The sequence below is a fragment of the Cuculus canorus genome, chromosome 2 (assembly GCF_017976375.1).
Source record: "Cuculus canorus isolate bCucCan1 chromosome 2, bCucCan1.pri, whole genome shotgun sequence".
NCBI lineage: Eukaryota > Metazoa > Chordata > Aves > Cuculiformes > Cuculidae > Cuculus > Cuculus canorus.
The window spans coordinates 54,490,015-54,507,163 of record NC_071402.1 but is presented as its reverse complement, the minus strand read 5'-3'; the positions used below and the strand labels follow the sequence as shown (position 1 = coordinate 54,507,163).

The window sequence follows — 17,149 nt, the reverse complement described above, 5'->3', positions numbered from 1 at the left end:
AGTCTAACTAATTTTATTTTTTATTTATTTTCCCATGTGGAGACTTCCTGCAATTTCCCTTATCTGGTGTTTCATGAAGTACCTACAAGGGGACTTCTTTGTAGACAAGTCAAATAAGCAGGCGTATGTGAAATTCTAAATAATTTTCATGTGCTTTTTTTCAATGACAATACATATAAAATTTTCTGGAAATAACTAAACAGACTTCAAACGCTTATGAGATTTTTGGCACCACTGAACCTACCTCATCCACTTTTGTAATCACTAATCAGACACACCGTGGTGCCTTTTTGCTTTAAAAAACAAAGAAGTGTGGTCTACTTTTTCCAAGCTATTTGGTTCATCAGCAAAAATATGCTAGATGCTGGGAAATGACTGCAGGTACTCATAAATTGACCTGTAATCTGTTCAGGCAAATGAAATGTGATGGTGTACAACACGGGTTTTTTTAAGAAACTCGACCACAGAAGCAGAATTAATTCCATTAACATTTAATGCCAATTAGCAGTTTCCTACTATAGAGAAGCAATCTCCATCATGCATATAAGATCACCTACTTTTCAATATGTAATGAGATTTTATGTTTTCATCATTAATTTTTGTTCTGATATCCAATTAAGGCTAAATTATCCAAACATCTCAAGCCTCTTGTGTAGCAATCAGAACAAGAGCTCTTTTGAAGATTTGTCCCTAGTGTCACAACAGGAGTTGCTGGGTATTGAGCCCATCAAAATCTGGCCTCATCCTCTTTGAAAACACTGACCCCAAACATCTATGAAGTTCTTTAATTCAAAAGCAATGTTCAGTGTTTTCTGGTACATTGCATAGGCCTTTCTCTGGCCAAATAGTCTAAAGGCTCCACAAAGGAAATGAGGCAGAATCAAAATAAAACCAAATAACATTAAAGCAAGCTACATTCCTCATTCTTATGTATACATTTGATAGCTTTAGAGACCTGTAAAATTAAGTTTGCAAAGAAAGAAGTGATGGACAGAGTACAGAGAGGAACCAAGAGTGCCTCATTGCAGGTTTGTAGCCTACTGGGATGAGGGCACGTCTTATTTCTAGAGGCATTACATCAATGTCACTGTTAAAAGACAAGTATCCCAGGTGTCCCCTGGGCTTGCTGAGATTTTAATTAACTTGCCAATATAAATCCAATTTTGGTTGCACACTTCTCATTCCTGCAGAGAAGTCTCTCTGGCACGACTTCGTATTTACAGTCTGAAGCTGGAGAGATCTGTGAGGTTATTTTTTCTGTTTTACCAGACTGGAGTGTTTTTCTAGAACAGACAAAGTACTTTTGAGACAATGTGCCCTGAAACACAACATTTACATCTAGAAACACAACATTTACATCTAAGCATGCTTTAGACTTCTGGTAAAACTGCCAAACAGCCTCTGCATAACTACCATAGATAAACAAAAAGGACTGCTTTAGCCTTCCCATTCCTTCCAGGGATGTTGTGCACACAGAAGAAATGGGATACGTCTGTCACTCCCATGCACTCCCATGTCTCCCATGCAAGGAGCTCGCTCTTTAATCCTTTACCAGTTACCAAAATTCAGAGCATGGAGGTATCTGACTGATTCACAAGTAATCTAAGATGAGAGAAGTACAAAAGTAGTTTAAAGTCTTGTTGCATCCAGAGCTCTGAATTTACTGGTAAAAGAAACATCATCTGACAATAAGTAAAAACTTAATGTAATAAACGTTAATTATTATAAATTCCAAGACTTTGAGATCTTTACTAAGTAGAGTCAACCTAAGAGATGGAAGCCTCCAGCTCCAGAAAATCTTGGGACCAAAGCAGTTGTTTGCAGCTTGCTTCTGCTTTTAATCATAGTTCTTCTTTTCTTTGAGAACTTCACTTAAGAATTTAGCCACAGTTTGTTATTACAAACACATTAGTAGAGCAGTCAACTAAAAATACAAGGCCAGTAATCTGAGCAGTGAATGAGAACTGTGTATTTCCTCTGTGCAATCACAAATTCAGGCAAAAGTGAAGCTGGATCTTGGTGCAAATAACGTTAGTGTATTTAGGTCTTAATTACTATTCCTTTGGGCTTTTCTCTTAGCGAAGAATTGAAAACAAATACTGCATGAACAAAATCAGGTCTAATTGGGGATTTTCTTGATGCCTCCCTAGCCCAGCAACAACCAAGTTTATTGCTTTTTAATGCTCTTTCCTACTGGGACACAGATGTGCAAACTCTTTTCTTCTTACTCCCATGATCTTCCAGCATTCAACAGGCATCTCACCCTTTCCATAAATGAACCAAATCTCTTCTTTTCCCACAGGCTATTCTCCCTGATCTCCTACTACATCCATAAAAATGCTGACTCACAGCCCTGTTCTACAGCACTTCCAGCCCAGCTTGCCAACTGACCTGTGACAAGAGGTCCCACTTAGCTCTCAAGCCATACCAGATCCTTTCCCAACCCTTCTGGCATAGTGCTTCAGCTACCGATAGTTCATGGACAATGCCATGAAGGGAAAGATGAACTGGCTCCTCTGAGAGTCCTCATCTACTCTGCCTCTTATCAACAGCCCTTTTTTCTCCCCTTTCCTCTCTGGTATACTTCCATCCCTCCACATGCTGGCCACATAAAAATCGCAGACAAGTGAGATGTGTATTTTCCACCAAGTCAAGTACCTCCAATCATAATAATATAAAATTAGAGGCTGCTGTTTAAAATTAAGGTCTCAGCATTTATAATTTTTCCCAAAACAATTCCACTTTCCAGGCAGGGTGAGAAAGTCAGCAGCAAAGAGTTCAGGCTGAAAATACAAGCCATTAAATATTAATATTAAATGTTAAAAATAAATATGATTTACTTCAAGTTACAGTAAGCCTTTTCCTTTTTCTGATCTAGTTATATCAGCCACTCCTAGACTACTGCAAAATATCCTTCCCGAACAAGTGCTGATGTAATTAATCTCAGAGCTTTCCAGGCAGAACTAGCAACTTCAGGCTCTTTTGGGCAGCTGCAAACCTTGGAGGCTTCCAGCTTCCTCACTCACACACCCCAAATCCCCCTATATATACAGTGCTTATTTCCGGCTGAAGGCTTAAGGAAGAGCCCCCTCCAAAGCTCTGGGTGCTTTTTAGCTTAGCCTGACTAATCTATGGTACACTGGGAGGTGAGAACTCCTGAGATCTGCTCCTTCAAAGAATGACATGCTGTGGGTCTGCTGATACTCCCAGAATTTTTAAAGCTGGGAAAATACAAGCAAAGCATTTTCTTGCTCTAGTTTCATTTAGTTAATGTGGTTTTAGATCACACATGAATTGAGTGGAGACGACATTTATGGGTGAAAACCTGTAATGTGTAGTGCAAGGACCAGGGACTGTGACATTGGTGAGCATGGCATGCCCATGCCATCTACTATAGTGAGATAGACAATTCAGTGCAACTGATAAGCGATGTGAGGGCAGAGCTTGGCTCTGGCAGAGCCTCGAGGGTGCAGGAGGTGTGCAGGCAGCTACTTCTCTGTCACAGTCCTCTAGAAGACACTTCCAATGCCCTGAATTTATGACAGCATCAGAACTGATCGACACTAGGGCTTCCTATTTCTGTGCTAGAGAATAATCATAATCCTTTATTACCGTTGACAAATGCAAGCCCTGTAGCACGGAAAACGCTTTCTACATGCCTGTCAATAAACACCACGCTTGTTAGAAGATTCACTAGTGTAAGTAGGCAAAACAAGTAATAGCATTTAAACTGAGAAATATTTAGCAAATATCTTGCAGTGTTTAAATAACACTTTTTTCCTCGGTGGAAGGCAAGAAACCTATTTTACCTTCCCAAGTCCATTTGGATATCACACACTATTCACTATCAAGAAGGATACTGAGAAGTGGTCTGTTTCTATGGTTATTTCTTTAAGATGAGATGGAACTGATGCATTAGAACACCATGCAATATATACAAAAATGAAATATAAGCAATCCTACTTCCCAATTCTGCCACCTTAATTGAGATTAATGCCTAAGCAATGATTATTTCAAAGAGGACATAATTTATTTGAATGTTCTTAGTAATTTTAAGAGATCTATATGGAAAGGTAGTACATGATAGAATTTCTACTGAGAAAGTATGTTGGTTTACAATTATTTTATTAATTCTTGATTAAACCAGCCTACAGATGGAATGCAGTTAAATGATGTGGTCAGGAGCATCTTTGCTATGGCCTTCTTCAGCCTACACCAGAGGTGAGCTTGCTGAGAGTATGACAGCGATAGGTCTGGGCGACTGGCAAGGCAGAATCTTTCCAAATGTCAAACTGATCAAATGAATATTACATTGGTAACACACTTCACATTAAAGATTAGCTACAGAATGGAGTTGTCAGCTTTTACTATGAAAGAGTAAAGCAAAAGAGCATACAAACTTAAAGCAGAAAACGAAGTAGCAGAAAGACCACAGGTCTCTACTATTTTTATTCAAACAGAAATTCTAACTGAAGTTACACCTTGAACTACCTACAGAGGTAGGTTGCAAAACAGCCCGTGTATCTCCCAGCACCAATCTAACCTTATTACGGGATAGACTTACTGTTGCCTGCTGTATAACTATGAGAACATATAACAAGTAAACAGGTTGTACATAGTCGTGAGAGTCTGGGGAATTCAAGATGAAGAACTGAAATGCAAAGATACACATGATCCCCAGATCCTGCAGGGAGTCCAGCAAAGTAACGTGGTCATAGAGAGTACATATTTGTTTGAGTGCTCTCAGTGTGCAGTAGGCTCCCAAGCCAAGGGCCCAGACAGAGATGGGTGTAAGGCATAAAGTGTCAAGATCTTTTTCACTGAATTTGTGTTTTATACAGATTACTCACTCCATTCTACTTGTGACCACAAATAATTCAATGTAATGGAGTGCTCATATCTGAATGATTTCCATTTTAAAAATATAAGAGGATGCTGCCGAAGAACTGTTGGAAGGCCTAAGTATGTCCCCTATGAATGTTTGCTATTATTCGTTGTTAGAACTGCGTGTTAAATGCTAAAATGAAGGTAGTATATATTGCAGTGCTCTGGACACACACAGGCAGGGCACAGGGGAGATGTCAGGGAAAAGTCAGCATGATTTGTTTTTAGATATTTAAAAGCAAACCCATTCGTTGACAGGAAGAAACTTTACATTGTTTTTCCATCATCTCTAAGGGAAACATTAAATACATATGCTAGTTTCTTAAATTATTCAAAGGAAATAGAATCACCTCTTCTTGCTAAAAGCTTGATGGTAGAATACAATAGATGGGCTCAGGCAAGAGAAGCATGTAAATTCTGCAAACCATCACATACTGATAGACGTTTCTGGGCAAACAGCCACAAGAGGAAATAGGATTTTTCACTGATAGCATCTGCCAACAGGAGAACAGTAGTCACGTGGTTCCTGATTAAATATAAATATAATGGATGAAATCCACTGTAATTGCTGTGTAGCTAGAAGTATTTTTACAACTATGATTCTAGGTGGTTTAACACACCAGCAGAAGAAAATTAACGCCCTTGGAAAATCCAGTTTCCATTCCCAGGACATGGTATACAAAATAGTATAGTACCTGCTTCTGCTGCTGCAGTAATTCTGCAGTCTGCAGCTGTGGTCCATGATCTGTGCTCTCCATGGTGGGACGCTGGGAGAAATCTGCCAGTGCAAACACAACATCCTCTTCCTCCTCCTCTCGCTCTGCAATCTCTCTCTTCTGCTCAGACTGAATACCAAAGTCCGAGACAGCCTCAGGATGCTCAATCTAAAATGCAAGAGAAAGGACACATCAACACTCTTTTGCCATTTACCTTTCGGGGTACATAAATCTATTGAATAGCACGGGACTATTTGCCCCTGCATCCCTGTGGTGGGAAATATTGAATTCTATTCTGTGTGTTACAGGGAATGATATAAGCGATATAAGACGTGTTGCACATGTGGGCACAACACTATGCAAGTCTGCAGAATAGGAGATCTATGCAGCTGAGAAGATGGGCGTACAACTGTAATGCAGCCTGATGGATATAATCATCACACGTTAATGAAAAACTATAGAAAACATTGGTATATTTTCTAATGAAGATATGGAAATCAAGACACATTGAAATCCAGCATTTTATTCTCTCTAAGGCATTAGCAAAACACATGACTCCAAAAACGACTGGAGATAGACTGACTGTAAATTAAACAGTCAAAAAGTCCAAACAGTAAAAAAAAAAAAAAGAAAGTTATTTTGATATTAGAAGATGAGGTAGTTTTCACAGAAGCAAATTAGTACTGCTGAAGTAAAGTAGACACAAATTATTTCTAGCTACTCATCTCTTGTTTGTGACTCATAATAACACAGCAGATGAAGGTAAAGACGTTCATCTTATATCTAAGAATACAAAACATTGGAGTATTTAACTTAAGCATACTCCTACCAGACCTGAAAGGTTACTTGTACTGCCAAATGCAGCAAGCACTGAAAAACATGAAAAGCCTAAGTATCAGAAACACTAAGAAAAATTACTTAGTTGCCTTAGCAAATGGTTTCAGAACAGCATGGATCTGCAAAATAGATCTATTACTCTCAAGAAGTTTGGATAAAATGTCAGAATGGGCAAACACATTTTTCTACTTGTTTTTAATTTAGGTAAGGTTTCCAAAGCAAATGGTGATTCTGAATGTGCAAGTCAACACAATTCAGCAGCACCTTTCTTCACAGTGCATGTTGGCTGCCAATCACCCCCTGGCTGACATGTATCAGCTTGGGGATTCCAGGTTGTTATGTTCTTCTGAAATCTCTGATCCTTATTTAGTTGCTAGTTGGAAAATCACCATCATGACTACTGTGTATTGCCACTGACGGTGATAGACGTGTGTATGGAGAAAAGGAACAAACAAGAATGATTCACTGTAAGTTCCCACAAGAAGCTGCGTAATTCTGCCAACACAAAACCAGAGCTCGCCTCCATCTGTATTGCTGAAGGCTTTGCAAGGAACACACTGTGCACATGATGAGAAAAGTGACAGTGCTCAACCCATCTAAATAGGTTTGACTCCATCAGCTCGCTAACGCATTTTTCTTTCCAAAAATTATTTAAGAGTCACATCTTTGAAACCTAATTAAACTTTCACTTACTGTGAGAGAATTTTTCAAGACCTGATCTTTGTACTAGTTAAGGGTTTCCATTTAAAAATCGGTGATCTGCAATGTATCATGCAGAATACATTTTAGCACAAGCTAACTTCAAAAAAACTTCATGTTTTATTTGAAACCCCTTTAAATCCATATGCAATTATAAAGTCACTGATGCTACATCATATTTCCAGTCTACATGTAAAGAGGGGACATATCACTACCCCCAACACTTGCAATTTCATTGGGCTTAAAAAGGTGGGACAGTTACCTCTAGTATGTCCTCCCCTTCCTCCTCCATTCGCTTGCCTTGCCGCCAATGCTTCAGCAGCCACTTCAGTTTGACATACAGGAGAAAGGTGTCCTGCTTGAAATGCCTGAGTTCTTGCTGCAGCAGACTTTTCTCCTGGCTCCAGGTCTTCTCTTCCAGTTTGTTCTGCAAAGTCAAGCTCTGCACTTCCAAGTCTTTCCTCCGCAGGGTCTGCACATGCTCCTCCTCCAGCTTTAATGGAATGACAGACACCATGTCAATGGGGTGGTGTCCTGGGGCAGTCTCCAGGACTCTGTTGGCTGAGACAACCTGAGTATCAGTAGCGAGGAGCTATTGAACTTGGCTGAATAAGTTCCTCAGCAGTTGTGACTGTTGAGGATATTAGAGGACAGTAGCCAATAAGCTTAGATAACCACATTCAAGTAACCTGCTGCGGAAGTGGACTGTTTATTTACTTTAAAGATACATGATACCTTTGCTGCTGTTTTAACATTTTTATGCCACCCGTTCCTCCCTCTGGATAGTATTCCTGCAGTACATTCCCAGCACAGCCACCATCTCGCACTGCTGCACATATCACACCTCCTAAACATATTTGCAGTCTTTCCTACAAAATGGGACTACAGTTACCCTTCAGAGAATCCAGAATATTACCCTCGCCTCTTTCCTCTCCAGTCACAGACTCATCCTTTCCTCTGGCTACATCTCCCTCTACTTCTGGGAGGGCAACGTTTCCCGGGGAACCACATCCAGTATCTCAGATACAACTACTGGTCTGATTTCTCAGAGTTTGTACTTGGACGCATCTGAACAATCACAGTAAACAATTTCTCATTCCGATATGACGAGATCAGGGGGACACACAGGAATCAAAGAGACAGCAATAGGCTGTAACATGGCACTCACCACATCTCTCAGTTTTAGTACTAGAAGCACCAGGAAAAGCTCATCCTTTGGAGCATACATATAGTTACATCTGTTTCAACACAAGGCCACCTGAGATATTTTCTTTAAATAGGACTTCTCCCTCAATGTATCAAAATCATACTACGGCATGACCTGGGCCAAACAGCACACATACAAGTTAGTTGTACAGCATCTCATATGCTACGTGGATGAGATTGTCTTTTCCTTAACTAAGCTTTGGTTCACAATCATCAAGAAAAGGTGGACAGAAAATGAGCACAGAGCTACTGCTTACAGATACCAGTTTCTACCATTTTCCATTCTGCAGAACAACAGCCTCTCTCCCTTTGCTGACCAGCTCCATAGAATAATCTGTGAAAGCCACAGCACACTAACAAACACAATGATTTAAACCATAAGAACAAACCCCACAACAAGCAACATTCACGCAGGAATGAATAATACTTCAGAGATTCTTCTTCAGGAGCATGGAGCCCCTAGCAATTAATACTGCTAAGAAATATATGCTTGATTTTTATCGTAACGCATATATGCTTCTGACACAAGGTACTGGTCCATACTACATGGTTTACTAAGAACCTTCCTGCTCTTTAAATGATGTGCTCTGATGTAATGCAAATTTTCAGCATCTATACTACTATGCCTTAAATAGTTCCTGATTAAATTAAAATTATTTACAGTAGTTGCTAGCTTAAATGGGTTTAAAATGCAACTTAAAAGTAGTCTGGAACAAAATTAGCTGTAACGGACCAAAACCCACACACTCAACTTCTAATAATACTCACGGAGATTGCACACTGCTAGCACACATCAATCTATATGATTAAACATTGCCAAAAAATGAAATAGTAAAAAAAAAAAAAAAAAAGGGTTCTTTTACATTTAACTTTTAGGGGAAAAAATGAATAGATTTTTTGTTGATGCAAGTTCTTCCACCAAATGAAGTTAGGACTAAATACAGCAAAGATCTGAGTCATTTCCACCAGAAATCCTGGAAGATGACAAAAAAGGAACACTATCAACAACATGAGCATAATCTGGAAAAAAAGAAGAATGTAGAAGATGCTTTTCTTCTCCCATTTCCCGTGGCTGTCAACATGAGTAGCTAGCTTTGATTTTGCTGTATTTTTTTCATTGGTTTTACTAGCAATTATGATCTAAGCCTGTGTGGTCACAAATTCTTGCAGAAGACCCTGTTGAAGTAGCTTTGTAGGGTATTATGCTTTTCAATGGAACATAACTTTAAAAGGCATAGCCTCCAAAAAGCTTTCATGGCCAAGGCAACCAGGAAGGAAATCAATTTACTGGTTGCCTTCAAAAGCCTCCATGAGAAAGCTCCTACAGAGATCAACTAGAAATTAAAGCTACTTACGAAGAAACAGAGATATCACTGGGCCACAATGAGATTAGCTGACACAAGGGAAAACACTTTACGCTATGCAACAATTATGCTGAATTCATTCCACGAAATAAATTAAAAAGTAGATTTCTGTTAAGAGCCAAAAAGCCTGCAAAAATTAGCAACAGATTCTTTTTGCTCTAGAAGCTAGAGATCACAAAATGATTTAATATGTTCCAGCCTTTAAAAGACCAGGGGAAGATCATGTAACAAAATACGAGTTATTCACCAGTTATGAATAAGAGCATTGGAAGCATGAGGCAGTCAGAAATAAAAAAAAAGTCCTGGTTTGTATCTCAGTTATGAGTATGTAGCAATTCTGACTTCAGAGAAGTGTTAGATTTTCTTTGGGCTAGGAGGGGTCAGAATATGGTGTAGTGCCAAACTGTGCTCCAGAGATCAAACACACCCTTTGACAGCTCACAGAGATGAAGGGGCTGATATAATTCCCTGTGCAGTATCTTGCACCTCTACCTTGACTTCCTCTACACAGGGGAGGACAAAATTTCCCTCCACAAAGCAGAAAAGCTAGATTCAAAGGGATAGGTCTGAGTTTGCATTTCCCAAGCTTCCAGATTCTTCATTCACTCAGATGAGTTCAAACAGGCACAGCTGTGATGACACAAGTTTCCATAGTCCTGACAAACAAGGTCCATGCCATACATTATGGTCACACTTCTCTCCCAGCAGGCAGGTTTAGTATTTACCTGGATGATCCTTTCTGTAAACTTTTCTTGCTCCTCTTGGTGAAGTTTCGTCTCCTGCTCAAGCTGAGCCTGAAGCTCCTGTATCGATACATTCTGCACAGGTAAAACATGGGAATCCCTGAGCTGATCATCAGGACAAAGGGATAAGTTTAACAGAAAATGTATCTCCGTGGTGTAAAAAACAAAAGAGACAAGAACTGCAGGAAGACATCTGCACAACTCACGGTTATCCATAGTTGAAACCTAAACACAGTATGCAAATAAATAGCAATACCCTAAATATATGTGGGAATTTCCTGTGTTGCTTCTTCTGAAAACTAAAGCTGGGTTGCTGGTGTTGCCCTCTGCTCTGGGTAGCTTAGACAGCACACCATCAATGACATTTGCCAGATGAGCTCCTATTTACAGGATTACAATACTTGGTGGCATATGTCTTTATGATAATCAAAGCTACAAAATTTTAACAGTACTGCACCTAATTATCCATTTGCAACACATTTGATTAGGCAGTTAAGGTACAGCATTTATTGGTTTACCAACTTAGTTATATAAGTTTACCAACTAAGCATATAAGGTCCCTTTCTTCAGATACAGGACAGCTCTGCACAAGTCCACTTCATTCTGAAATTCTACTCAAAATTACTCCACAAATGTCATGGTGATAAGCCATGTGAGTCTGAAATCTGAATAAAAATGCTTAAGTATCTCTCTTTTCAGGTCCAACATTATTTGAATTTTAATACTTTCAATTTTCTGTTCTCATTAAGTTTGGCATCCTATCCACTTTACTTCTGAAACTTACTTAATTAAAAAATAAAGACCCAAAAAGGCAGAGACATAGACCTCATTGTTACTACTATGTTAATGAATCTTGTGGCACTTATACTCCTGATCAGAACTTTTTATGTCCTTCATTTTTTTTCTGTCTCACACTGGGGCTAAACTGGATTTTTCTGCACAAAGATGATATTTGGACAGACACCGTCCTTTTCACGTGTGATCACCAAAAACACTACTACTTCCCAGAGAAATGATGCATTTGAAGAAGGGATTGCTTCAGGCTTCAAAGCATAATCTCAAATTCTCTACTGGCTGACATCCAGCATGCTCCAACATCAGCAGCTGCAAAGATGTAACGCAGGTCGTGGGACTGCTCCCCTCGGGCTGTGTTGCCACTTCCTCTCCAGTATCAGGCCAGCACCCGCCTCCTCTCCCTGAGCACTCATCTCACTTCCCAAGAGCAAGACCAGCTGTTGTCACTGTTAGGACCACGGCAGCCCTTGCTGGGACACTTCTGGTTATTCAGAAAGTGTATGTCACTGGAACCGACTATCCTCTCCTCTTCTCAGGGAAAAGAAGGTAAGGCAGATGGAAGCATCTGATAAACCACTTGCAGGACCACACTCTGTTGAACAATGAAAGTCACTCTATATATACTTTCTAAGCCCTATCAGTTCCTTCTTTATTTGATTCACTTATTGACTTGTGTGCATCTGTCTTGTACCTGAGGAAGAGACATTTCCAGCCTTCTAAAAGGTACACATAACAAGTACAGTACATTATCTGCCTTATCAATTTCATCTTATGCCTCAAGGTGTCTGCAGACGTTTTGTATTCCACAAGGTCAAAATCTGGACTTGCAAATAATTTGGAAAGAACTGCTTGCAATGGGATTTGTCAGTTTTGCATAGTAATTTGTAAATGATGAGATGGTTATGTGCAGGTATATCAGTTTATATCTCTTGCCTGATAAAGGAAAAATTACTTTCATCAAGTTTCTGCATTATTTCATTCTGATCAGGCTTCTTTAGAAACAAGGTAAATAAGAACCAATGCATTTAGTTAATTTAGGTATAACTTCTAAAAAATGTGTGTTCCTTCTTATTATGAATTCAAAATCAGCCAGAATCATGTAAAGCCTGTCTGGTGAAAACAGATACGACATTGCAATGCTCTACAGTTGGCAAAAATCACTTAAGAAAATCTTATGGTCCTTCAGAAATAGAAACAGCATGATCCATGTAAAAATGCATATGTTCTTAATTTAAAATATATAGAAAGCGTAACTGATCTTAATACGAATCTCCCTATAAACCTATGATTACCCATCTAGGTAGTTAAAATATTGTTGTCCTTTGGATTTCTGAAACTGGAAGCTGGATCAGAGCAGCAAAAGATACTGGGAAGGTAAAGTTTTAATTTTTCACTATTAAAGTCATACTTCTGTTTTCCAGTGAACGTTGATTTGCTAAAAGATCCTTTGTCCTACTTTAGACCTGTGTTAATTTGAATCACATAGTTACATATATACTGACAACACCTTACGTTTGCAAAACTAGGGCAAGAAAATTTTAAACTCACACAACTTTTGATAAACATGCAGCCCATGCAAAGCCAAATTTCAGGAAACCTGAGTACTGGGTTTATGTAATAGCTGTTGGAATTACTAGGAAGAGAGTAACGGTATCATAAAGGCAGACAGACTATTACATGCACACTAGACAGTACAAATCTTTTTTACAGTTCCTTTGCCTCTTTCAGGACAACAGATTTTTATAAGCAGTGAAGTAAATGTGTTGAAAAGCAGTTAATGCAAGAACATAGAGCTGCATGCCTTGTGCCTTCCAGTGCAACCTTAGGACTCTTCATAGTCGATGATTTCATACAATGTCATTCCTATCAGAAGCAGTGAGATTAATACCGCTCAAATAAAGGCAGATAAGGCTGATTAAGTGCCTAATAGATTGCTACTATACATCTGGATTGTGAATAAAGAATGTATAGAAATTTATCATGTGATATTTGTATATGCAGTTCAGCTACCAGGCATTACATTGATGGACGTTTTATACTTATAAGTGGATACCAGGCCCCTACAATATAATCTGCAGGGTGTAGTCTGTGGCACAACCGTGGTTTTGATTTGTTTTGGAAAACAACATGGCTACAAAACTGGCACAAAAGTTTATATCCTATTAACTTCCATTCTTTGTCTCCTTTGTTCTCATTAAAAAACACACTACATGAGGAACAGCAAACACCCTGAATGCGACAGCCACCACACAACCTACGAACACCACAGAAACAGACAAAAACTCACTACAAGACACACAAACACAATATAATGGGAACTACGAGCTAGTGTTGCTCCATCACAGCACCACAGAAACAGCAGCACATCATCTGCAGCTCGACACCAACTGACAGTTTCCCATGTAGCCCAGTTATTGCATTCACCTCCACTCCTGCCCTCTTGGGACAGGCAGTGCCAAATTCTTCTGCCGAGTACTCTTCTCTCACCTGTTATCACTCCAGAACAAGCTAATCCAATCCAATGTCTTTACCTCAAGAGGATATGCAGAGAAAAGTCATCCACACTTCGGGGCCTTCACCACTGCTCCCTCATTTCACCGACCCCTTTCTGCCCCCCTCAGCATGTTGATGGCTTTTCAGGTTATTTCTCAGTCCACACAGTCCCACATTTCAGCCATGACTTCTTTTGACATGACTGCCATGTATCATGAGGTATGGCTAGGTTTTACTTGCCTGATTTCTCCATTTTACCATAGCTAATTGCAATCAGATTTGCCTGAAAACCTAATAAATTTATATGGAACAACTGCAAACATTAAATTTCATGGGAGTCTTTCTTTTCAGTCTTTTTTTTTTTTTTTTTTTTCAGAATGGATGGAACAAAATAAGGCCTGAGGAGGCAGGGTAGAAAGATGCTCTCCAGCATTTGTGTGCAACTCTAAGAAAGCAAAAAGATGAATATTTTATGCTGTCCCTCTAATCCTATGTTATAACGCTTTGATATTTGCATCTTACATTTGTCCATGCAGTTTAAAAACTGATACTTTTTCACGTGACAGCTGATGATTGCATGCATACAGTCAGCCAGATCACAAAGCAACTTCCAGTGCCTTTTTATTACTTTTTACTTGCAATACATATCTAATCAAATTCTTAGAGGCTGTTGCTGAAGATGTACTATTCTCCTCACCCCTTAAAAATAAACCCCACAGAGTCTAGTTGCTAGTATGCAACAAGCAGTTGTGTGGTTATTTGTCTATGCTTATATGGAGAACCTTTCATATTGGGAAAACGCAGTACACTTTCCTCCAAGTCTTTAAAAATCCATCTCATTGTATGGATGTCTCACCGAGTTCAGTCCAGACTGGAATATTCAGATTTACATCATAAAGGGTCTTTTAAGCCATTATATTGCCAACCTTCATGGAATCTTGCATAGAAAGAAAGAACACAATTCATCAAAGTAAATTATTCTTGCTGTCCCTGATCTTGGTGGGAAGGAATACTGTCAGCATCAGCGTGTCTTTCTTCTTCCCACAACTTTGCTTTGGAGGAATAGTGGACACTAAGAGATACTATTTTCTACTTTCTATGTGGTCCTCATCTGCTGGTTGTTTTTTCTTTTTTTTTTTTCCAGAAGAGAGCAAAGTCACAATGTATAAAACATTCATTGCTTCTTATTTGGGAAAACAAAATCTTAAATCAAAGCAAGAGAAAAGGATGTGTAAATTTTCAGCACATGGCTGGGAACTGCTGCAAAAGCCATTCAGCTGAACACCTCTCATGTGGAATTACGAAAGTTGCACAGAAGGAGCACAGACACTTCAAATCCTGCTAAAAATAGAACATTCAAAATAGAGACCAAAATTCTCCTCATATGTCCAAAATGCATCCCTACAGATGTTTTAATTCAAAGCAGGTGGTAAAGTGACTTACCTAACTTTCATATCACTGTATTTGGTTGGTCCACACTTAACCCAGGTATTAATTCAGAGTAATAGAGATGTTTTCTATTTCTTATGGGCGTGATAAGTAAGGGAAGTGGATAAACCGATTAAGAACAGCCTAAAAGAAATTATTCTTCCATGTGACCTCTTCCTACTTTATTACTAGAACTTGTGGAAGACTTGCTTTTTAAGCCACACTCTTACCTTGTCTAGCCTACCTGCTTTTAATTTAATTCTCTGGAGACAACCTGTTCCCTTCAAGGAAATTCACTTCAGTGATTCTCTTTCCATAATCTTGAAATGTCAGAGATTTTGTGGCATTTTTCAACAAATTTTTCAGAAACAAATGAGTGAGTCTTTAAAACCCATGTATGAAGATAATCCAAATCTGAAATGCAAAGATGAGTGCTTTTGCTTTTGGTGATATATACCTACTCCAGTAAGGGAGAACTGATAGCCTCTGAAGGAACAATCAGAGCTAGGAGATACAGCTTCATTTTAGAGCATCAGGAACTAAACACTGCAACAAACTGTACTGGGTCATCTGAAAGAGTGAAATCTCTCATCTCCAGAAAGTCTTATTATTTCTGAATAAACAGGATGAGACCTTTAAAGGAAGCTGCCTTTTGTTTATGGATATTCCATTGGTAAAAAGGGTAACATTCACCAGATGAAAAATTATTTACCATTTTCCCACTGATTCCCATTTGTTGCCATAGCAATCCTTTGATTTGTGCTGTGTGTGTGCTCCATAAAGCACTGTTACCTTTTTTAGTTCCTCCATGTCATTTAGTCAGGGCGATTCTCACTTGTTCACTTGCTTTTTCTTGGTAAAGAATGATTTCGCCCTCCCACCATAACCCAGCTCTGCTAAAATCATGAATAATGGATCGAATATCCACCCCAATGGGCTCCCACCTCCCACAATAGCAGCTGAATGGCTTGTTTCAGCAAGAAAACAAAGCCCTGCTCTTAAGGCAATTTCAAGATATAATTTCCCTTGGACTGTGACTTTAACCTACCTCTTTAACATGCAAATACATTATAATAATACTGTTGCACTAACAACTACAGTGCAGAGCCCAAATAAAGGCAGATGTTTACAGTTAGGCTATGGGGTAGTTTCAAGCAGAAGTCAGACTGCATTTAATGTTTTTTATCAAAAATTAGGCTTCCACGATGCTAATTTTTAAAAACAGGAGAAATGGATAAATGGAGGCTGCTCGGCATTGCTTGGGAAAGTTTTCATTTAAAATTCAACCTTGAAAAAATGAATTCAGAAAAATGGGTTCACTTGCTTAAAAAGAAAATATTTGCCTTACTGAAATGAAATGTGTTCTTCTCATGCTGAAAGTCCACACACAGTGAGAAGATCATCAATCAATGTTATCCACTGGCCAGTGCGTATATTTTCACTTCATAAGTTAAAGCAGATAACGGCTCGCATGTAGTCGTCTCTGCTGTAGACACTGAAAAGTTTGAGTCTTCATCTGAAATGTCTATGGTAAAAACATACCCCTTTGGTATCTGAGTAATATTTTTTGCTGCTCATTCATCTGGCACAAAAAAATGGTAGTCTTTGCTAGTGCAGTGTATGAAATAAAAAAAAGAAAAAAAAGACTAAAAATGATCCTCTGCAAAATTGTTTGGAGGAATCTTCTGTTTCGCTTGGGTTTAACTATTACAGATCACAAGATTTCAATTGGCTGTCCACCTACTGAAACCTTTCAGCATAAAGCAGTGTAATATTCTTTGTTTCTTAAAGAAACATGACTGAAACAAACAGTACAGTCTTGAACATTTTTTCAGACTGGGCCATCTGAGCCCTGGCTTTTCTCATCTTTTGCGCACATCTGCACCTCAGCTGGATAATCTCTACCTTTGATTATAATTATTGGCTTGTCCCTTGTCAAGCGTTGGAGTGAAAACGATCCATTTAAACAATGTTTGCTCTACAC

The 17,149-nt window shown here is 38.9% G+C and overlaps 1 protein-coding gene across 9 annotated transcripts in view; it reads right to left on the bottom strand.

Annotated features, from left to right (window-relative positions):
* Window positions 1–17,149, bottom strand: part of MTCL1 (microtubule crosslinking factor 1) — a 112,534-nt gene that overhangs the window by 27,335 nt on the left and 68,050 nt on the right. For 6 of the 9 annotated variants that reach the window (XM_054057222.1, XM_054057225.1, XM_054057217.1 and 3 more), the window contains 3 exons: window positions 10,432–10,524; window positions 7,399–7,629; window positions 5,580–5,768 (listed from right to left, as the gene is read on the bottom strand). In XM_054057222.1, the coding sequence (XP_053913197.1) occupies window positions 5,580–5,768; window positions 7,399–7,629; window positions 10,432–10,524 (513 nt within the window). The remainder of the gene's footprint in view (window positions 1–5,579; window positions 5,769–7,398; window positions 7,630–10,431; window positions 10,525–17,149) is intronic. The other 3 variants (XM_054057226.1, XM_054057220.1, XM_054057223.1) reach the window with 1 other exon arrangement.